This window comes from Rana temporaria, chromosome 1 (assembly GCF_905171775.1).
Source record: "Rana temporaria chromosome 1, aRanTem1.1, whole genome shotgun sequence".
Taxonomy (NCBI): domain Eukaryota; kingdom Metazoa; phylum Chordata; class Amphibia; order Anura; family Ranidae; genus Rana; species Rana temporaria.
In genome coordinates this window covers 190,083,790-190,108,673 of record NC_053489.1, presented here as the reverse complement: position 1 = coordinate 190,108,673, position 24,884 = coordinate 190,083,790, and the positions used below count along the sequence as shown (strand labels likewise).

At 41.3% G+C, this 24,884-nt stretch overlaps 1 protein-coding gene across 1 annotated transcript in view; it reads right to left on the bottom strand.

The window, feature by feature from the left end:
- TMEM132C (transmembrane protein 132C) overlaps positions 1-24,884 on the bottom strand; it is an 835,455-nt gene that overhangs the window by 599,582 nt on the left and 210,989 nt on the right. Inside the window, exon 2 of the mRNA XM_040347368.1 lies at positions 5,062-5,941. Coding sequence (XP_040203302.1) covers positions 5,062-5,941 — 880 coding nt within the window. The remainder of the gene's footprint in view (positions 1-5,061; positions 5,942-24,884) is intronic.

Genomic DNA, 24,884 nt, shown 5'->3' with positions numbered 1-24,884 from the left:
ACATTTCGTTTTGCTTCGTGATTGGTCCGCTGTAGAACCAATGGATGTGTTCCATTGGCGTCTTGGATTGTATAAAGAGCGCGTGCGCGTGTGCGTGCCCCTGATGACATCAGTGTGACGAAACGATCGTCGGTCGACACGCACTGCGCATTAGCGAATTTTCCTAGGCTGACTGACGCCTAACAGAGCTGTTGTCCATTTTTTTCCTTGCAAGGATCATTTTATCTCTCTATGATAGAGAGAGTTTGTATTTTAAATATTGTCAGAAATAAATCCTTTTTGTTTTGAACGCCTGCACTATGGAATTCTTTTCCTTTTTTATCTCCATTGTGGCCTAATTACCATCACACTTTTGAGTGTACGTTCCACACACCCAGCCACACACCTGTGACGCTCCTGGAAGGACTTGCAAGCTGTAGATCTGAGCCATTCGGTATGGGAGTGACGGAGGAACCATTCAAGGATTTCGCAGGATTCATTCATCTACTTAGCCTGTTTTGACCCCCCTGAGAAGGGCGGTCACTGGCTATCTGGTAAGCCTTTAATTTACCTTCAGGTGACGGGCTGGCTTCACGTTGTGAAATCATTTTCTGCACATTGGATATTCACCACTTTCTTTGAACTCACTGAAGTTTCTTTTCTTTTGGCATTTCAATTGTGGATTTATCATATTGGACTGATACATGGACTATGATGTCACAATTTTTATTTAAAATTTCTATTTCACTGATTTTCATTGTTTATACTTAAGGTGTAATCTAATATCCAGCACTGCACTGTTTTTACACATTCTATTTTGCACTTGATATCAAGGTTGTAGTGTCTAGCAGCAGGAAGTCCCTAAGGGACTATTTCATTCACTTCATTAATTTTTTACTTAATTTTCTACCTAGCGCAAATTTTCCCTTCCCCTTTCCTTTATTTACACAATAGTCCCCAATGTAAATCAATCTGGGGTGGTTGCTAGGGGAGAAAACCTCCCTCTAACCAATAGAAACCCTGCTATACAAAGAATAGGGCAAACCTATGCCCATGGGGTCCCACTGAGTGCTAGGGACCCTTGAATTCTCTTTTATCTGCTAATCAGCATCAACATGAAAACCATTTTGTTAACTTACCTAAGCACTCATCTGCAAATCCATTATCTAACAGACTAGGCACTTCCTAATTTTTGCTGGCATGTTCAAATTCAATACAAAGATTAATATCAGGTAATTACATTACTCATGTGAAGGAAATACTTAAAGTGGAACTTCACTCTCTTAATCAACATTGACTATGTCTAATCCTTATGCTGATAGCATTAGTAAATAAATAGGAAAGTATATCATATTTACTTGTTTTAAACTTTGTGTTACATCTCTTCAGTTACATCCTGGTTTCCAGGCCTAGTCAAATGATGTCATACATCCCATGAGTCTTCAGGAGGGGAGCAGGGGTTTTCCTAGATAAACACAGCTATGGTTCCAGGAAGTAAATGCTACATAAATCATCTGCCCTTGCTCAGGATGGCCAAGGCAAAAAAATGCTACGGGAGTGTTTTTAGAAGTAATTTCTCATCAAAATAAAGCATAGAGACGTGGATGGAGGAGTGAGTTTGCTTTAAAGGGTATGTAAAGGAAATAAAAAATAAATAAAAAATAACAAACACGTTATACTTACCTCCTCTGTGCAGCTCGTTTTGCACAGAGTGGCCCCGAACCTGGTCTTCTGGGGTCCCTCGGCGGCTGTCTCGGCTCCCCCTCGCAAGAACTCATCACCTTCATGCGACCAAGCTCGCATGGTGATGAGTTCTTGCGGGCGCACTCCTGTGATACAGCCGGCGGCCATAGCAGCTCACTGAATCACTTGGCCCCGCCCCCCGGCGTGCAGCGTCATTGGATATGATTGACAGTAGCACCAGCCAATGGCTGCGCTGCTTTCAATCAACCAATGAATGAGCCGAGAAGCCTGGCCGAGAAGTAAGCACGTTCACGGCGCTGGACTTTCGAGGGGTCAGGTAAGTAAACGGGGGGGGATGGGGGAATGCTAATCCTCAGATGTTTTTTCACCTTAATGCATAGAATGCATTAAGGTGAAAAACCTTTTACCTTTACAAACCCTTTAAATATTAAACATAAATAAAAATTGTATTTTAGGTCTGTGGGGCTCAGATGCAGTGTAGTTCCGCTTTTGGTAAACTAACGGGCAATTCCCTATGTTTGTCAGGAGTTTTTAATTGAAATCTTGCCTTGCTAAGATGCTCATTTCCTGTGTATCTCTTTGCAATTTCCAGCTAACATGGGAGAAAACAAAACAGGGTTTGGATTTACTCTTTCTTAATGCAAATTTTTGTCTGAGATAGTATCAGCGCATCTTAGCAATCTATCCTTCCAGTGTTGTGTTGAGTGTCTACCTCTGCTTTGTCTTTTGTTTAATTGTTTGTTTGACCTTGCATTATTAAGCAATTCAAGGAAATATGGAAAGCAAGGGAATTATTGTTTCTCATAATTATCTGATTTTTGCCAATGCAAACATTTTTATCATGTGATTACAAATGCGTAGTTTAATCCAATACAAAAATTACTGTCTAGGGACATTTCTCTGTTAAACTAGTAAAAAAAAAATATTAATAAAAATGCCATAAAAATACCCCCTATTTTGTAAACGCTATAACTTTTGCGCAAACCAATCAATAAACGCTTATTGCGATTTTTTTTATGAAAAATATGTAGAAGAATACGTATCGGCCTTAACTGAGGAAAACATATGTTTTTTTATATATTTTTGGGGGATATTTATTACAGCAAAAAGTAAAAAAATATTCATTTTTTTCAAAATTGTCGCTCTACTTTTGTTTATAGCGCAAAAACTAAAAACCGCAGAGGTGATCAAATACCACCAAAAGAAAGCTCTATTTGTGGGGAAAAAAGGACGCCAATTTTGTTTGGGAGCCACTATGGTCCGGGGGTTAAGTGGTTAACCATGTTTATAAATCCTTCACTCCACACAAAGGGTCTGTGCTCAAACTGTGACCAACCCAATTACTGACCATGTAATTAATATTTATTTATGAATGTATATTTGTATGCCACCAAATAAATAACTATATCTGTCATTATACCAATTCATTATTACAATAAAAGTATTATTATCAATTAATTTGTGTGTTTTGGAAAAGTCTGATTCTGTTATCATCGTACACATATACAATACATGTAATTCTGCTATTGTCAGGAATTGTAATCAATGCTTTTATATCAGAAAATGCAATGTGATGATGGATCAAAAGCTGAACTCTATTGAGACCCAATTCAAAATATGGTTCAAAACCTCATGATAGCTCATTAAGAATAATAATAGCTAGCAAACACACATTTCTCTTACCTTATACTTTGAAAGAACAATGATCATTCCCTATGTTCTAATTAGAACAAGCAAGTTTTCTACTTTCATGAACAAGAGAAAAACCTCCAATGAAAGTCTCATGCGCATACCTTCACATTGGCCCTGTATGAGCAAAAAAAGTTGATCCTTAACTACAAAAACATCACTAGCGGCAGGAGGCAGCAGTGATGCAAACAAGGAAAATGGGACTTTAAATGAAGCTCGAGAGGACACTAGATGACACTAGATGAAGAGATTTTCATTATTTCTGAATCTGTATGCTACCACCACCCATTTTTTTTTTTTACAGAAGCAAGCAGAATATTTTACCACTGCAACAGAAGATGGCAAGCCAATATAGGATAGACATGTGAAGAATGGAAACATTTGTTTTGTTTTGTATAGATCAGAAACATTACTAATTTGGTTTTATTTATTCGTTTCAGAATTCATTTAGTTTAGTTTTGTTTTGTTTCATGTCATTTATTAATTTTCTAGCAAATTCCAAATTTTCAGAACGATTTGAATTTTGAAGAGTCAAAAAATTATCAAACGATTCGAATTCTGTGAGAACATGTCCTTAACAACTAATGACTCATCAGCTGTCAGTGGGCTTCTTGCCGCATCTTTAATAACTAATGACTCATCAGCTGTCTGAGGGCTTTTCTGCTGAGAGCTGAAATGTAATATCGGCAAAAGAAAAAATCTTAAAAAAAAAAAAAAGAGTGGGGCCCCCCTTCAATCCTGGTATGGATTTTAAGGGAAACCACACACCATTTTTTTTTTTTAAATGGCATGGGTCCCCCCCAAAATGCATACCAGACCCTTATCCGAGCATGCAGCCTGGGCAGGCCAGGAAAGGGAGGGGGACAAGATATCTGCCCCCTCCCAAACCACACCAGGCCACATGGCCTCAACATGCACCCCAAAGCAACTTGTCACCATGTTGATGGGGACAAAGGTCTAAAGCCCACAACCCAGGGCGGTGGTTGTGGGGGTCTGCAAGCAGGGGGCTTACTGGAATCTGGAAGCCCCCTTTAACAAGGGCCCCCAGATCCCGCCCCCCCTTATGTGATAAGTATGACCTACACAAAAAAAGTGTATAAAGACACAACACAAGTTTTTTCCTTTTTTTCAAGTCCAGCAACAAGAGGCAATAGGCGTTGTGACCGGCGATGGATCTACATCGGGGGACACTTTTTTAATAAAGGAATTGTCAAAAACTTGTGTTGTGTCTTTATTCACTTTTTACACTTCTTTGGTAAATGGATAGGGGTGCTTTTCTACCCTATACTCATTCACATGGTGGGCAGGATCTGGGGCCCCCCTGCTCTCCGATTCCGATATGCCTCCCACCTGCAGACCCCCACAGCAATCGCCCAGGGTTGCGGGGAAGATGTCCTTGTCCCCATGTGGCCAATCGGAATATGAATTGTTCCAAAATTTTAGAACTTGTTAGAAAACTAATATACAAAAAACAAAATTTTACAAATTTCAATGACATTTGTTAATATTTGACTATTACTAATCTCTCAATAACCCAACATTTGTCTAAATTTACATTCAGACCCAAATGAATTGCACGTCTAATATAGGATGATCATGATGGATATCAGTAGTTGCATAACACTGTATAAACATTTCCACCGAACAGATTTGTGTTTTATATATTAATAGAAAACATAGAGACTATACCTTAGTGTAAACTGATCCAGTGTTGAATTGTTAGCAACTGTGATGTATACATGTAAGATTTCCCCTTGTTTAGTTGGCTTTGATGGTAGCCAGAGAGCAACATTGCTGTCCAACCTGAGCTCTGTAAGCTGAGAATTTTCTGGATTACGATATATTGTTACAGTGGCAATCCTCTGTAGGTGGGAAAGGGAATCTTCCCCTTGGTCTCTACCAGGGCGGATGGAATTTCCTTTCCTTGCTTCCTCAGCTGTGCACTCTGCTTCTTCTGAATGTATGCTATAGTAAAGATCCACAGGAATACCATCAGACTGCTCTTGGTTTCTCTTACGACCTGTAACAACAGGGGGTGAGGTAAACCAGGAGGGCTGGAAATCAAGTTCTGCTACACATAATCCAAGAATTCCTTGCAACCTGCAGCTCCCCTTTGCCTCTCTGGTTTCTCGAAAGGCAAACAATTTTAGACATGGAAGCCTTTCTGTGTCACTATAATCATCCCAGTCTCTGCCAGCAATATAGAATAGAACTTGGACTTTTGGTTTGTTGGGATATACTTTATCATTGATTAGATAAGTTTTTAGCTTCCAGTTAAAGGTAAACTTGTTGGATGCAAATACCTGAGAGGACAACAGAAGGTCTTCTGAAATGTCCCGCTCAGCAAAGAAGGGTCCATAGCTAGCATTCAGTATTGGAGTTCTTCGAGATTTATGAATGAAGAAAGACTCTACCCTTGATTGCAAGCTAGAATTCCTCATAAAATCCTGGTTGTTCTCTTTCATGAGAAAGGCAGTTTCTGCTGTAGTTATCTGATAGTTTACAGGTAGATATGTTGATGGTGCTGAAAACCTCTGGAAGTTGTCCAGGGCCCCTCTAGACTGTGTAACTATGAAAAACAGAAAACAAAATTAAAACAAAAATGGAAATAACAAACAAAAGCAGCAGAACATATACAAAGTGATAAAATAAATTACATTTACAAGTTACTATTGCACAAGTACATCCTTATGGAACATTTTATTATAATCATAAATAAATATGCATTTAGCACAGCCTCTGCCTCCCATCATATCAGTTGACCAGTACTCTGATGAAGCAAATAATCAGTTTTGAATATTACTTTTACTACAAGGTGCTGTGGCTGGGGATGTCTAACTACTAGGTTTCAGATGTCTCTTTGGCCCAATCCAACAAAATGTTTAGGGTCATATAACAACCAAAGGTCATCGACTATGTAGTACCATATTGTATACTAAATGAAATATGAGTTTTTGTTCTGAGATGTGTATTTTGTTATTTTACAACTTTATAACTGCAATTGTAAAGTTGTGATTTATACAGGCATGGACACTGTGATCTTGTGTTTCTGCTAATCATAGATCACAGTGTCAATGCAGTGAGCCCCCCCCCCCCCCTAGTAAGAAAGCACAATTAGGGAATACACTTAACCCTTTGATCGCCCTGATGTTACCCCTTCCCTACCAGTGTCATTTATATAGTGCATATTTTTAGCACTGATCACTGTATTAATGTCACTGGTTGCCAAAAAAGTGTCAAACGTGTCAGTTAGGTGTCCGATCTGTCGGCCGCAATGTCACAGTCCCACTAAAAATCACGGATCACCACCATTACAAGTAATAAATAAATACATTTATAAATAAAAATACAAAATATTAAAATTAGAAGTGTAGAAATAAATTACACATCCAAAATATGCAATTCCAGGATACTGTGTCACTGTCAGAATTTTACTTTTATGTAACACCATATGTAAGCCTAAAAGGTTATCTCGGAAATATGACATGGAAATTGAGTTTTTCACATCAACCTTCAAGTCGCAAAAAAAGGAGGACTTCCTTCTTGCTGTTTGGATTTTTTTTTGCATTGATACATGTTTCCCATGGCAGTGCCCAGCTCTCCGTGTCCTTTGTTTGATTACACCATGTCCATTAGACTTGAAAAGGCCATCATTGGTTTTCTTTATTCACAGACTTTAATGGGGTTCAAATGAAAATTCCCATAGGTCGAACTTTACAATGAGTTTGAGAACATAACTCGGGTCGATTTGCTCATCCCCATTAGTTTCAAACATTCTTTTGCAGTGTTGAAGCCCTTGCACCAGGTTTCCCCCTGCGACCCATGTACTTTGTGTCATGCATCTAGTAGGGAAATTAATAGTAAGGCCTCATACACACGATACAAAAATCAGAAGGGAAAATTCGTAAGATGAGCTGTCTGAGGATTTTCGAATCATTAGTGTGGTGCTTTCGACAGCCAATTTGACTTTTTAGTCACACAAAACCTGAATGTGCAGGTTATAAAATGTTTTCGGATATGAACTCAATGTCTGATTTTCGGATGGTCAGCACAGAAATCATCACACAAAAGTCAAAAGTACAAACATGCATGCTCGGAATCAAGGAACGACTGGGAAGAGTTTGGTCTTGTAAACTACTGTTCATAATTTAGAATTAACATTTGTGACGCGGCAATTGATAATATGTCAAAATGCAGTGCACATTCTCATCTTCTTTAAAGGGATAATAATGAAGCTGCTTTGCTGGTGATACTGATGTCGTTTTGCCAAACATATTTTAAATAACATTTGTTTTGTGCGATCTGAAAATCGCAAATCAACACTCATCAAACTTCTACTAACACGAAATTAGCAGGGGTCCAAAGGGTGGCGCTTGAGAAATGAACTTCCTCTTTATACACTCATAGTACCTCACTACGTTTGTGTTTTTCAAACGATAATTTGCGGATAGTTAATATGCCAGACAAAATCCTGCACACTGCACAATAATCAGACGCTCGATCGTACAACAATCAAACCGTGTGTATGAGGCCTAAGCCTCTTTGTAGGTCAGTTACTCAATTATTCAGTATTTTTTTTTCACTATGGAAAAGTGTCAGTGCTGTAAAAATCTGTAAAATAAATACAAAAAAATACCTATTTGTGTTACAAGTTATTTAAGTTTTTAGTGTGAAATATTAAGGACAGTAGTTACGGAACACGGCTGAGAGCCCACAGCTGAAATTTATAGGGAGGGGTCCTATTGGGTAGTTATGGAGGCGGGGCCAACCCACACGTATGCTGCCATGGAGCCTATCAGGAAAGGAAAATTACGGTAAGTATTTGATAATACATTTTTCGTTATATTTCACACCTTTTACAGTATATATATATATATATATATATATATATATATATATATATATACATACATACATACACACACACACACACACACACATACATATGCGCATTGGTTGTATTAATCTCTGAAATGTATATAATTTATTGACTGCATTACATGGCTGGCTCTTCCTTAAACTAAAGGTGTAATGTTTTCTAGGCATAAATCTATGTCATCATATTTCATAACCTGCACAGCATTTACAGGTTTATTTATAGACATTGGTGGGATGATATTGTGCTTGGCAGTAGCATTCATTAGCAGTGCATCAGGCATCATTTACTAGATGGCCTCGTCTCCTCCCACTTGCTTTCTACAGTCCTATCCCTCTCTCTATTATGTCTGTGTTCTGCAATTCCCTCCAGAGTAATTAATTACTATGAACTGCATGATACTTTCCTGGGACTGAATGCCTGATCAGCAAGGCCCCATGCTGTTCGGCTAAGCAGACAAGCTGCTCGCATTTCTCTCTAAGCTTGGAACCCTAATTGATTTCTTGTGGATAGTTGTTCCTACCCTGCAGAAATTTTTACAAGTTAGACCTACATAAATAAATATCCTTTGACCTTGATAGCAGTGGGAATTAACACCAGAACTAACAGTGAAAGGTCTCTTACTGTTAAAAGACCACTGAAAGAGGGCATGATGCTTAGAGTATTTTATAGATGACACTGAGACATCAGATATATAGTCTTTGGCAGCAAAATACAGCGAACAACCCACAACACAAACAAGACTTCTGCCCTCCAATTAACTCAGCCAAATGATTTTTGCACTCCCTCTGTAATCTCTTATCTCAAAACAACCACTCCTGCCTTACAAAGGAAATACTGAATATAACTAGAAGGAATTGTTAGGCTGTGAAGTAAAAAGATAGAGCTGATTAGGAGTAATGTGAAAGTGTAAGAGTAAGATATGGTTAACACATTCCCAACCAAGAACAAAAAGTCGACAGAAGGAAAAGAAAAGTACAGATTTTACATGGCTTATATTGAAGATTCAAGTTTAAGCACTGATTTCCCAAATCAAACTGGGGCTGCACAATCATGCGCTAACAGCCCTTATATGACTTCAAACAATAAATAATTATTTGTGGGACTTCTAAGGTGGAAAAGTAAATCCATAGCACAGACAATTAAAGAAGATTCTTATAACTTTTATTTCAGTTATTTAAAAAGCTTGATCCAAAAAATACAATTTATATATGCTTCCATAAACCTGTTGGTAATATCATACAAGATCCACAAAACAAGAATTCTACACACAATACAATTATAACTTAATAGTCTGCCCTGGTTACCCTCACCCTTCAGCATTTGTATATTTATTATTAGCAAAGACTTTTGTTTAAAAGACTTTGGTTGTTTACATGCAGATCAAATGGCGGGTCCTGGCAGGTACAAAAATCATTTTGTAGGTCAATAAGCCCAGATCACCAGGTTCTGTGAAAATGACATATTGTTGCAGATGGGCTGAGTGATTGTACCAAGAATATGGGGACCTCCACTTTACCAAACCTCCCCTGGGAATAGAGAATCAGCCAAATACCATAAATTAGGGAAGAGAAACAAAGGACAAAGGTATTTTTAATGTTGGGTCCACCTAGATGCCTGAGCGACAGCTGGCTCAACCTCTCAGCATGCTGCAGAGAGCCCGAGCCAGCCAGTCCCATCCCCTCCACAGCATGGTGCTCCAGTGATCGCTGCAGTAGAGGTAAAGCGATGGTGCAGCCACCTAAATGAGTATGTATGATTGTTTATTTGAAACCCCACACTTTTCTTTTAAATGTCCCACCAATAATTCTGCATTATATATTGTCTGATGTTCAAGCACTGGTTCATGTAACGGGGCAGACCTACTGAATGTAAAATGCTAGCATTGTGCTATGGCTTAAGTGGGACACATATGGATCAGAATTCAGCCAGTTCAGCAGGGACCAGCTTAATTTTGATCTGTGTTGTGTCAGTTGGATCGTTTTTTTCGTGAAAAGCTAGTGCCACCAGCTATAGCTGGCGCAATGAATTATTGTATCTACCTTGCAACTACTTATAGTGCTGCTCCGGATATTCTGCCGATAAAGATTCCAGTGTCTCACAGCAATGTGCAGGCTGCCTTTTTCTTGATCCAGAAAGCAATGAAGCATGAGGGGAGGAGGGACACTGCACACCACTAGCTCAACAGGTGTAGAGGAATGTGAATGGCCTTAGCCTTGAACTCCTCCTAAGCCACATCCCTTGCTTCAAGGTTGAGGCCATTTACTACACAAATCATTCTGTTCTGCTGGCAGGGAAGACTCCCTGTGCTGCAGGAGGGATTCCCCCATCAAAACTAACTGCGTTGATGGGGAATTGATCAATTTACTTTCCTTCCACACATAGTGGAAGGAAAGAAAATTACATAAGCTATGGCCTGCCTTAGAGAGAGTGTTCTTACACACTGGAAAAGCTTTGCAACCAATGGGCAGTCATTTCCATTTTTTCCAAACTTCATTATCACTGAGTTGGTCACCTGGCAGGTATCTGCATGAAATTATGAAGGAAAAAATCATATTACCTGTGTTTTGTGGGGATATCCAGCCATCTATAGAAAGCTGCATAACAACTATTAAACACCTTTATCAGTATATTCAACACTTCTCTAAACATTTTGACTCATTATATTGTTCTCCAACTGTCTCGTTTTCCAATATATGGTTTCTCTCAATCATTTGCTGACCTTAAAGATTTGTATACCAGCTTCTCAAAAGCAAAGGTCTGTGAAGGTCATAGGATTCATTCACCTTATCAATAATGACAGGCAGGACATGTCTGATAGACTCATCTTCACCAGACTGACATGTCAGTGCAGTGAAATGTATAACTAGCCAGGTTTTGGAATCAAATGTCATTCCAGGATAACACGACACGAGGATCTTTGCTATTAATTATATAAAGTAATAGCAAATAATGTATACACCACAGAGAATAAGGAAGTCATAGACTCTTTGAAATACAGTCATAGATTTGGGAAATATGCAATACTGGCAATAAAAGGGCAACTCAGTTTAATTTGTAGCATGGTACTTGGTATTTAAAATCAAGGTCATTCTCAATGCTGCAAGTTAGCTAAATGGATATTACTTAGGGATTATAATAAAATGATGTTGTCTCTTGTAGGACTTGACATAACCATGTTGCACAACCATTGATATGGAAATCCAGTGCTTCATATATTTTACTTTCAATGACAATGAAACACTTCAAACAAAGCAATTCATATAAACACACTAAATAATAAACTAGTTTAACCTGTTACTGCCCACATAATACAGTGGCAAAGAGGCTGGGCTTTAACAGCCACCCGCCACACATATACACCCATGGATGGCTTAGGGTTCTGTGCTGAGAGCACGCTCAATGAGTGCTCCCAGCTACTGGTCTCTAATAAAGATCAGGAGCCAATGGGACAGGCCGCTGATCGTGTGACCACTATGACAGCCAATCACAGTGGGGCTTCAATCAGGCAGTCTCTTCTGCTCTCAGAGTAAAGACCCAGTAAAATGGATGCCAGGGCTGGACAGGAAGGGGATAAAAACCAATGAATAAATAATAAAACGACTTAATTGTCCACAAAATGCCAATGTAGTGTTGGATAGGCTAAGGATTATTAGAAGCTCTGTGAGGTTTTTAATTGCTGTCTGTGTCCTCATTTGCAAATTTACCGGGTGTCAGAGGGACAGGACCTGATATGAAATTCTTCTAAGGACATCATCTAAAGTTAATTATTTTTTGTAAAAAGTATAAAAACCTCTGCCAGGATGTTTTACTGTCAGTTTCTCCCTGTCCCCGTGATACCAGTGCCCCTAGTTTATTTTCCTTGTGTCACAGGGACAGATTGCAAAGGGAAAACCACACAATGGATTCACCAACAGTTATAAACACCTGCTAAGCGGTTCTAATGATTTCCAATTTATTCTAAGCTAAACTGCTGGCATTAACCCCCAGCACACAACCCCCTAAAATGTAACCTCAATTCTTTGAAATAATCACCCTGCCCTGCTCTGGAAGACTCTGCAGGTCTTCTTTCAATATCATGCAGCCCTCGGGATCCAGGAGCCAAAATACACCAATTCAGAAAACAGCTGTATTTCCTTCAAGTTTAGGGCTTCAAAACAGAACTGTTCCAGTGTAACCCCTTGGCACAGGCCACACACACCTGGTCCTGTGCCGAGAGCACACGCGGTGTGCGCACCTACACAGTTACCGGCGCTTAACAAAAAGCTCCCAATCGCAAGCAGTTTTCAGACACGTGACCACCGTGACAACTAATCACAATATTCACCATCACATGCTCTTAAGCCCTGTCTTCCAGCATCATAAACCTCTTAGAGGGCCGGGAGGCGCCAGCATGAAGAGGTTAAGTCCATTACCAGAATTCAAAACACATATATACGGTAGTAATAAGAAAGTATGTGGTATTTGTTTGCCATAACGATTTCTGCCCCAACCCGATTTATGTACACTGCTCAAAAAAATGAAAGGGACACTTTGAAGACACATCAGATCTCAATGGGGAACAATATCATGCTGGATATCTATACTGATATGGACTGAGTAATGTGTTACGATCAAAAGGATACCACATTGTTTGATGGAAATGAAAATGATCAACCTACAAATGAAAAAATTATGCAACAGACTAGTCCATTTTGGTGAAATTTCATTGCAGCAACTCAAAATGGTACAAATAGTAGTTTGTATGGCGCCCACTTGTTTGTATGCATTTACTGACATTGTTGGGGCATGCTCCTAATGAAACGACGGATGGTGTCCTGCGGTATTTCCTCCCAAATTTGGACCAGGGCATCACTGAGCTCTTAAACAGACTGAGACACAACCTGGCGGTGTCAGATGAACCAAAACATAATGTCCCAGAGGTGTTCTATTGGATTTAGGTCACCTCTGGGACATTATCAATAATCGATTCCTTTGATTATTTAATAATCGATTCCTTCATCCTCATGGAACTCGCTGCTTACTCTCGCCATATGAGGCTGGGCATTGTTGTACACCAGGAAAAACCCAGGACCCACTGCACCAGCATAGGTTCTGACAATGTGTCAGAGGATTTCATCCCGATACCTAGTGGTAGTCTGTGTGTCCCTCCATGGATATGCCTTCCCAGACCATCACTGACCCACCACCAAACCGGTCATGCTGAACGATGTTACAGACAGCATAACGTTCTCCAAGTCTTCTCCAGACCCTTTTATATCTGTCACATGTTCTCAAGGTGAACCTGTTCTCATCTGTGAAAAGCACAGGGCGCCAGTGGCGGACCTGCAAATTCTGGTGTTCAATGGCAAATGCCAATCGAGCCCCACTGTGCCAGGCAATGAACACAGGGCCCACTAGGGGAGGCCACCCTCATGAAGTATGTCTCTGATTGTTTAGTCACACCGGTGACCTGCTGGAGGTAATTTTGTAGGACTCTGGCAGTGCTCATCCTGTTTCCCCTTGCAAAAAGGAGCAGATACTGGTCCTGCTCATGGGTTAAGGGCCTTCTACGGCCCTGTCCAGCTCTCCTAGTATAACTTCCTGTCTCCTGGAATCTCCTCCATGCTCTTGAGACTGTGCTGGGAGACACAGCAAACCTTCTGGCAATGGCACATAGTAATGTGCCATCCTGGAGGAGTTGGACTGCCTGTGCAACCTCTATAGGGTCCAGGTTTTGCATCATGCTACCAGTAATGACACTGACCCTATCCAAATGCATAACTAGTGAAAAACAGTCAGAAAAGATGAATAGGGAAAAAAATGTCAGTGGCCTCCACCTGTAAAACCATTCCTGTTTTGGAGGTTGCCTCATTGTTGCCCATCTAGTGCACCTGTTGTTAATTTCATTAAAACCAAAACAGCTAAAACTGATTAACAACTCCCTCTGCTACTTAACTGACCAGATCAATATCTGAGGAGTTTAATTGACTTAATGCTATACCTCTGATTAAAAAGTGTTCCTTTAATTGTTTTGATCAGTGTATTTAAGCAGACACAATTGCACTTTTACAATTAATGTTTGCGATATGGTAAGCATAGTATGTTCATTCAGTCTGACAATTATAAAATACCCCATTCACTAACTGAAAGGTTAGTGGAAGATACATTAGCCAGAAATATGCATGCATTGCAGTTTATCATGCAAATTAATTGATGTTTTCTTTCGTACTGCAGAAACCAAAGTACAGACATGTTATTACATTGTTTACTGACACTGACAGTTATCTTAATTAGGACACAATGAAAAACTACATCAACAGCATAGTGTATTGTAGTCCAAGAACATGTTCCTGATCAATGCCACACTAGTCGTTTTCCTGGATCGCCACCACACCAATTACAGTGTCCCTGGTCACTGCCACACAAGTTGCAGTGTCAACACACCAGTGTAAGCCAGCAATGGTGTCCCCGATTGTCGCCTCATTAGTCCCAGTGTCATCTGACCAGTATAAGTCAGCATCAGTGTTCCTGATTGGTGCTACACTAGTCCTCAGAGTCACCAGACTAGTGCAGCCAGCAACAATGTTCCTGATCACCACCACACCAGTGCAGTGTTGCCTCTGCCTGCCACCTGTACTTTGACCAAATTTCGGCCTGGACCAATCCTTTGCCTGTTTGCTGACCATGTCTCAGCCTGCATCGAAACTGACCCATCTGCTTGTCTGACTGACTATGTTTTCGTGAGACACCAGTCCCAGCCATCCCCTGCAGACAACTGCACTACTGAAACCATAGGAGTGCTTTTGTGCTTCCTTTCTTCAGCCTCCTGTACATCCTGGTCATTGAACATGATGTTCCTGGGGAAGCTGCGGCAAAAAGTGTATTCCAATGTTTTTTGTACTGAGCTGTATATGCCTAGAAATTAGTGGTATATATTTTTGGATGTACACCATAAAACCAGAGTATCCATGTGAATATGCTTTTTTAAGTAGTTTTATGAAAATATTGTTCGTACAATAAAAAGTGATTTCTTTTTACATATTGTTGTGACTTTTGGCTGCATTAAAGTCCCATGGGAGACAATTTTCTTTGTACCTCTAAAAAAATCTCTTTTGGTGTTTGCTTTTCAAAATGTAGTAATTTTGTGTGTTTTTCAACTGTCTTGGTTATCCAGGGCCTCCAAAAATGTGATGACTAGTCAGGAAATTTGATGCATAATTTATACCCCTAGATCATCTGAAGGTGCTCCTTGGATTTTGTTACCCTCTATGTGACTAGCTTGTGAAAAAGTCTCACACATGTGGAATCGCATATGCTCTGTGTTAGAAATATCATATTAAATATCTTAATTGACAACTTTGTGTAAAAAGTAAAAGACACAGCAGAATGTGTTTTGGGTGAAATTAAAAGTATGCCTGTTCTGTGTGTGAGAAATAACTTCCAAAAAAATTGCCTCTTACTAAATACCTTGGCTGTCTACTTTACAAAAAGGGGTAATTTGGGGGATATGTGTATTCTCCTGGCATTTTAGGGCCTTATGATCAAATTCTCAATTTAAATATATATACCATAGTTTGTAGATTAAATAAAATACACTGATTTGAGTTATTTGTTTGCCAAAGAAATGTAGCAAAATACATTCTGGCGGCAGCCAAAAAAAAAATACCAAACTAAAACAAAGTTGTTGGTTTTTTCAAAATTTGGGGTATTTTTTCCCCTATAAAGCAACAAATAAAAAAAAACTGCGGTGATTAAAAACCACCAAAAAAAATCTCTATCTGTTTAAAAAAAAAAAACATGATAAAAATGTAATTTGTTGCATGACTAAGTAATTGCTGTTCAAAATGTGAGAGCACTAAAAGCTGAAAATTGGCCTGGACAGGAAAGGGTATAAAATGTCCGGTATTAAGGTGGTTAAAAACCCAAACATTTATGTGTTCCATACAGTGTGCAGTCATCATGTGTGTGTGTGAATTCATTCTTTTTAGTATTTTCTGTCCTGTTTCATCAATATAGGATCCTTGGTTGCATATTTTGCCTTGACTAAGGTACACAACATTACTGGAGGTAGAGCTGTACGATCCTGTACTACTGAAGGTCCTTTTTTAAATGTGACACTTCTTAATGGGTTGGTTTGACAGCGTTTGTCATTGCAAGATTTGGTTCTATTATTTGCATCTAATCTCCAAAAAGGGGGTAGTTGGGGGGATATGTGTACTGTCTTGACATTTTCGGGCCTCAGTATATCAGGATTGATCGATTTGCAGATATATATACCAGTTTGTGGACTATATAAATTTCCTACAAACTAAATAATATACATTTTTTTTTTGTTTTTTTTCATCAAAGAAATGTAGCAGAATATATTTTGGCCTAGATTTATGAAGAACAAGTATTTTTTTTGCAAAATTTTATAACAAAGAAAATATTTATTTTTGCAAAATTAGCAAAAAAAAATAAAAAAAGTGTTGATTAAATATCACCAAAAGAAAGCTCAAGTGTGAAGAAAATGCTAAAAATGTATAGCCAGATTTAGTAAGACCTGCCTAATGTTAGGCAGGCGTGGCGTATCTCATATACGCTACACCGCCGTAAGTTAGAGAGGCAAGTGCTGTATTCACAAAGCACTTGTGTCCTAAGTTACGGCGGCGTAGCGTAAATGGGCCGGCGTAAGCCCGCCTAATTCAAATTGTGTTGAAGTGGGCGTGTTTTATGTAAATAAACCATGACCCCACATAAATTACGTTTTGAACGAACGGCACATATGCCATCCGTGGACGTATCCCAGTGAGCATGTGTCGGATAGAATGCCTAAGATACGTCGAACGCTGCCTACTACGTGAACGTAACTTACGCACAGCCCTATTCGCGTACGACTTATACAAACGACGTAAAAAGATACGCTTGTTCTGACGTCCATACCTTGCATGGGCTGCGCCACCTAGAGACCAGCTTTATCTTTACGCCGGTGTATGTCTTCCGTAAGCGGCGTAACTAATTGCGACGGGCGTACATACGTTTGTGAATCGGCGTATCTTGCTCATTTGCATATTCGACGTGGAAAACAACGGAAGGGCCACCTAGCGGCTGGCGTAAATATGCACCCTAAGATACGACGCCGTAGGAGACTTACGCTGCTCGTATCTTAGCCTAATTTAAGCGTATCTGGTTTCCAGAATACACTTAAATTTACAACGGCGTAGATTCAGAGTAACGACGGCGTATCTACTGATACGCCGGCATAACTCTCTCTGAATCTAGCTATTAGTTTAAGTACTGTGTTGTATGTCCCACAATTGTCATTCAGAGTGCAACAATGCATGAAAGCTGAAAATTGTCCTAGGCAGGAAGATGGTAAAAGTGCTTGGCATTGAAGTGGTTTAAAGGAAATTATATATAAACAGAGCACCACAAATAGCAGATTGAGACAATAAAGGTAATCAGGCATTAAGAACCTTTTAAAATAGAGGGCAGGAAAGAGTTAAGCCTCGTACACACGCACGGTTTTCTCGGCAAGAAACAGCAAGAAAACTGCTGGCAGAGCTTTCTTGCTGAGCGTGTGTACAAGGCTTTGAGGTTTCTCGTCGAGAAAACTGCCCAGAATCTAGACAAGAAAAATAGAGAGCCTGCTCTCTATTTTCTAGTCGTGATCCTCGGCAGTGTTTTTCTGCCGAGAAACCCGAGTGTGTGTATACTTACCTGTCTCCATGGAAACCCATGTATGCTCGAAATTACTTTGACGCATGCACGGTAGCTTCCAAGGCATAGGTAGGATGAAGCAAGACGGCGGCGACGGCATATAATGTGACGAGCGCATGCTCGTCGTATTTGATGACGTCACTGCGTTCGTGCCATTCAAAAGAACGGCGGTTCTTTTGAATCGTACGTGTGTACACTCGGCCGGCAAGATAATCTTGCCAGGAATCTTGTCAGGAAAAACAACGTTTTTTTTTTCTGACGAGAATCCGGGCCGTGTGTACAGGGCTTTAAAGTGGAAGTAACAGGAGGATACTAACCTTAATGCTCCCTTGCCAATGCCAGCATCCTCCCCTGTGTGCTGGGTGTTTGCCATCTTCATTGGCTGGAGTGAGATAATGTGATTCATGCGCAACTCAGTTTACAGTGAGGGGATGGCGGTGAGCAGGCAGGTAGGTATGTTTTATTGCAGAAGAGACATTGCAAATCTCTTCTGCAATAAAATGCCTACCTGTTTAGTGTACTAAAGCGGAACTTTAGTTTCGCTTTAGGCTGGGTTCACACTGCAGCACACTCTGGCTCACAGCTAGGGTTGCCAACCGTTCCGTAAAATACGGAATCGTCTCGTAAAATACGGAATCGTCCCGTATTTTAAACAGACAAGTGGTGTTCCGTATGAAACTGATACGGAACACACTTTGTTACGTATTCCGCGGTACCTTTTTGGTGTTCGTCACTTTCATCATGTAGTGACTGTCTGTGCGTCAGCCGTACCCTCCCCTCCGCCTTCTGACCAATTCCGCAATGCCGTGCCGATGACGTTGTGACGTCACGACGTAACCCCTCCCTGCATTCCCCGCCCGCGGTACCAAGAAGAAGAAGAGAAGAAGAAGAGAAGAAGAAGAAGAAGAAGAAGAAGAAGAAGAAGAAAGAAAACGAAGAAGAAAGAAAACTAGCTGCTGCTGCAAGAAAGCGAGCAGAGCACAAGAGAAAAAAAGGTAAGCAGAAGAGAGAAAAGGGGAGAAGAGCAGAGGAAAGGGGAAGGTTGAGCAAAGAAAAGGGATATTAGGCAAAGCAGCAGATAAGAGGAAGGAGAGCATCAGGAGAGCAAATAAAATGGGAAGAAGAGACAACAAAATGGGACGGAGAGCAAAAAAAAGGGAAAGAGGGGCAGAGGGAGGAGAGCAAAGGGAAGGAGAGCAGAGAAAAGGGAAGGAGATTTAAAAAAAGTGGAAGAGGAGCAGAGAAAAGGGATAAGAGAGCAAAGAAAATGGAAGGACAGCAGAAGAAGCAAAGAAAGGGGGAAGGAGAGCAAAGAAAAGGGGAAGGAGAGCAAAAAAAGGGGAAGGAGAGCAAAAAAGGGGAATGAGAGCAAAGAAAATGGAAGGACAGCAGAAGGAGAGCAAAGAAAAGGGGAAGGAGAGCAAAGAAAATGGAAGGACAGCAGAAGGAGCAAAGAAAAGGGGAAGGAGAGCAAAGAAAAGGGGAAGGAGAGCAAAGAAAAGGGGAAGGAGAGCAAAGAAAAGGGGAAGGAGAGCAAAAAAGGGCAAGGAGAGCAAAGAGAAAAGGGGAAGGAGAGCAAAGAAAAGGGAAATGAGAGCAGAGAAAAGAGAAGTAGAGCAAAAAATGGGGAAGAGGAGCAGAGAAAAGGGATAGGAGAGCAAATAAAAGGGAAATAAGAGCAGATAAAAGGGAAGGATGGCAATAAAAAGGGGAAGGAGAGCAATAAAAAGGGGAAGGAGAGCAAAGAAAATGGATGGACAGCAGAAGGAGAGCAAAGAAAAGGGGAAGTAGAGCAAAGGCAGGGGAAGGAGAGCAAAGAAAACAGAAGGAGAGCAAAGAAAAGGGAAAGTGCAAAGAAAATGGAAGGATAGCAGAGAAAAGGGGAAGGAGAGCAGAAGGAGAGCAAAAAAAGGGGGGGGGGAGTAGCAAATAAAATGGTAAGGAAAGCAAAGAAAAAGTTATGCCCCTGCCCCCCCCCCCCCCCCCCCCCCCCGTTCCTTATTTCCATTTCAGAAAGTTGGCAACCCTACTCACAGCAGGAGTCCGATGCGTACCCATTCACCGTTTCAGGTCTGATTTCAGTCCAAAAATAAACACAGGACTACTGTGCAATTCACAACGGAGTCCTGTGCAAATCGCACCGGAGCAGCTGCGGAGATGTGTGAACCGGCTCCATAGAGAGCCGATCACAATCTCCTGCTTTGCCAATTGGATGCGGGGAAACATCCAATTCGCAATAGTGTGAACCCAGCCTTAAAGTGAAGTGGCACACCTCACAGAGAAATACATAAGGCCAAAATTAGAAAGTATTAATTTATTTTAGTTTTTATTTATTTCAGGTACTTATATAGCACCATCAATTTACGCAGCGCTTTTACATATACATTGTACATTCACATCAGTCCCTGCCCTGTATTAAATGTGTCATTCATCAAACATTCACTGCAGGTGAATCAAGCTCTGTAATTTTAAAAAATCATGCAGCAGGAATCACCTGGTGTGAATGTAAGGTGAAGAATACATTCACTGCTTTATAAATTTGCCCAAAATGTTCATTTTATTTTAATCTCGTTAGTACATGAAGCTTTTAGCTGTAGTTTTAACCACTTAAGGACCGCCTCCTGCACATATACGTCGGCAGAATGGCACGGCTGGGCACAGGCACGTACAGGTATGCCACCTTTAAGAGCCTAGCCGTGGGTCGCGCGCGCGCGCACGCAACCCGGTCCAAAGCTCCGTGACCCGCGGACTCAAACGCCGCCGGTGTCCCGCGATCAGTCACAGGAGCTGAAGAGCGGGGGTAGAGGTGTGTGTAAACACACCTTCCCCGTTCTTCACAGTGGCACTGTCATTGATCGTCTGTTCCCTGATATAGGGAAAGACGATCAATGGCGTCACAAATAGGTAGAAGAATACATATCGGCCTAAACTGAGGGGAAAAAAAAAATGTTATATCTTTTTTGGGGATATTTATTATAGCAAAAAGTTAAAAATATTGTGTTTTTTTTTCAAAATTGTCGCTCTATTTTTGTTTATAGCGCAAAAAATAAAAACCGCAGAGGTGATCAAATACCACCAAAAGAAAGCTCTTTTTGTGAGAAAAAAAGGACGCCAATTTAGGTGCCATGTCGCACGACCGCGCAATTGTCAGTTAAAGCGATGCAGTGCCAAATCGCAAAAAGGGGCAAGGTCCTTAACCTGCATATTGGTCCAGGTCTTAAAGCGGTGGTTCACCCTCCATAACAACTTTTTAGCATAAAATGAGGCATAGTAGCGCGAGCTACAGTATGCCTGTCTTTATTTTTTTATCCCCGTACTCACTGTGCACTCGTAGAGACAAGGTTACGACTCCCCTATGGAGAGGGAAGGTGATTGATGGCCGGCTCTGGCACGTCACGCTCCCCGAAGACAGCCGGAACAGGTCTCGGCTCTTCACGGCGCTATACGGCGCCTGCGCACAGACTATGCGCAGGCGCCGTGAAGCGCCAATCCTATTTCGGCTATTTCCGGAGAAGCGTGACGTGCCAGAGCCGGCCGTCAATCACCTTCTCTCTCCATAGGAACGCCCATTCCCCGCTGGGAGTCGTAATCTTGTCTCTACGATTGCACAGTGAGTACGGGGATAAAAAAATAAAGACAGGCATACTGTAGCTCGCGCTACTATGCCTCATTTTATGCTAGAGGGAAAAAAATAAAACATTTTATTAATAGGGTGAACCCCCGCTTTAAGTGGTTAAGCATCCTGGAAAGGTAAAAATTTAAGTAATAAAAGTATTTCTGTAACCTAATGATTGTAACATATTCTATAAAAAAATTAAATCTGCCTAAAGATGACATACGCTTTTTTCTGTAGATATAATCATTATTATTTTTAAACAGTCATCTCTAAGACAGGCGTTGGGATTGGGAAGCCAGTATAATAAAATGAGTCGGATAAAGGATTTGGTACGATGTGATGAAAGGTAGTTTTATAAAGAATGAGCTATGAGTCTAATCATCTAATCTTGATCGTTCTTGCACAAAATGTGTGGAAACCTCAATAACCTTATCTATCTTTTACAAGCATGGGAGAATGACCCTCACAGTTAAACTTTGACACATATGGTGTTCAGCCTGTTTCAGACAATTACACAGGTGCTGAGAAGACTGATTCATTTACAAGATCACGGGTATGTGTGAAATGGCATTAGTTCCAGGGTCACTCAAACATGCTGTCAGCATGTGTTCCACACACTGAAAACACTCAAATACCTCATGAGTGTTGGGCCAGCATATGTATTATTCTGAATGCCTTAGGCTGTTTGTAATGATAACTTGATATTCCTTCTAGGGACATATGTGTTTATTAACTCAGCAAACCAAACATGTCAGCCATCCATAGGAAGTGTGCTGCAAACACTACAACTTTTTTTAGCCAGTCTTCCACACAGTGGAGGCTGGTGCTCGAATTTTTTTTGGGGGGGCGCAGACGAAAAAAAAACAAAAAAAACAATTGCAGTCTCACTGTGCCCATCAAATGCAGCCACTGTGCCCATCAAATGCAGCCACTGTGCCATCAATTGTCACCACTGTGCCATGCCATCAAATGCAGTCACTGTGCCATGCCATCAAACGCAGCCACTGTGCCATCAATTGTCACCACTGTGCCATGCCATCAAATGCAGCCACTGTGCCATGCCATCAAACGCAGCCACTGTGCCATCAATTGTCACCACTGTGCCATGCCATCAAACGCAGCCACTGTGCCCATCAATTGTCGCCACTGTGTCAATTGTCGCCACTGTGCCCTTTAATTGTCACCACTGTGCCCTTTAATTGTCACCACTGTGCCCTTTAATTGTCGCCACTGTGCCCATTGATGCCAATGTGCCCTTTAATTGTCGCCACTGTGCCCATTGTCGCCACTGTGCCCATTGATGCCACTGTGCCCATTGATGCTACTGTGCCCATTGTCGCCGCTGTGCCCTGTAAAATGCCTCCCGCCCAGCACTTACCTTTCTGGGGGTCAGCCATCCTCCTTCAACGTCCCTCGATGTCTTCTCCCACCCTCGATGACGCTTCAGCCAATCAGGTTACCGGTAACCGGAACCGGTGAACCCGATTGGCTGAGACAAAGGAGGGGCGTGCGTTCCTTGGATAAGCATTCGGAAGCCGACTACAGCCTACAGTACTCGGAAAGCCTATTAGAGCCGTTGGCTCTGATAGGCACTTTCACACAGCCAATCAGCTGCCGTTATTCAGGTGGCTGGCGATCGCCATCCGGCCATCTGAATAGTCGGCGGCAGGGGCGAAAAAACATAGATTCATGCAATGCATGAATCTATGTATTTCAGTGGCTGGGCAAGAGCCAGAGGGGGCGGCGCTCCGGCGCCCTCTATGGACGAACCGCCACTGCTTCCACATTTAGACCCCTTTCACACTGAGGTGGTTTTCTGGCGTTTTAGTACTAGAAATAGCTTCTAAATAATGCCTGAAAAACGCCTCCCATTTATTTCAGTGTGACTTTTCACACTGGGGTGGTGAGCTTGCGGGACATTAGGAAAAGTTCTACAAGCAGCATCTTTGGGGCAGTTTGGGAGCGCTGTATAGCACTCCCAAAACGCCCTGCCCATTGTAAAGTCATTGTAAATGAGCGGTGCTTTAGTGCCAACATAGCCGCAGCCCCAGTGTGAAAGGGGTCTTATTGTCTGCAGCTATATAATATAATAATCCAACAAGTACAAGGATAACAAAAAATGCAAAGGCATGCCTCTTGTCAAATATGATATGCCTAATCTCTCCCTGCCCCCCCCCCATACACACACTTTTAATTAACCACTTGCTTACTGGGCACTTAAACCCCCCTCCTGCCCACACCAATTTTCAGCGCTGATGCACTTTGAATGACAATTGCGCGGTCATACAACACTGTACCCAAATTACATTTTTATCATTTTTCCCCACAAATAGAGCTTTCTTTTGGTGGTATTTGATCACCTCTGCGGTTTTTATTTTATTGTTAAAAAAAAAAAAATACCAATTTTTTTTTTTTTTATTATATATTTTTATATTTTGTTATAACATTTTGCAAACTGGTAATTTTTCTCTTTCATTGATGTACGCTGATGAGGCTGCACTGATGGGAAATGATGGGCTGCACTTATGGGAACCGATGGGCTGCACTGATAAGGCGGCACTGATAGGCACAGATAAGGCAGCACTTGTGGTCACTGATAGGTGGCACTGGTGGGCACTGAGTGGTGGCACTGAAGGGCATTGATAGGTGACACTGGTGGGCACTGAGAAGTGGCACTAAAAGGTGGCACTGATAGGTGGCCCTGATGGCTGGAAGTGATGGGCACTGATGGGTGGCAGTGATGGGCACTGATGGGTGGCAGTAATGGGCACTGATAAGCAGCACTGCTAGGTGGCACTGATGAGGCACTGATTGGCACCACTGGTAGGCATTAATAGGTGGCACGCATGGGCATTGATAGGTGGCACGCATGGGCACTTGCAGCTGGCACTGATCCTTGAACATGAAAGGGACCTTGCATGGAAAAACTAGATCTACTTATTGGATAGCTGTCTGACTGTTATTCTAACAGTTTTCAAAACTGACACTGAATTACTGAACAAATGTGCAGATTAGAAAAACATCAGAATGACTGGAGGACAACTAGCACTTTTTAGAACAGTAGCACTGCCAGTTACCATGTCTGTCCCATGGCCATTTTTAGAGGGTCCATTTACACCATTGCATTGTAATACATTAGATGTGTTGGTGCAATTTTTTGCTATTCATTTTAAATGCCCCACCCCATGCACTTTGCTGACAGATGTGCTGCCAAAAAATGTATTCCAACATGTAGAGTCACATCAATAAAGAAAAAGTTAACCAAGACCACAAAGGCCAGCAACTATTTTTTCCACCAGAGAGTGGTGTTTTCATGTTGGTTACCTAGGTTACCATGGG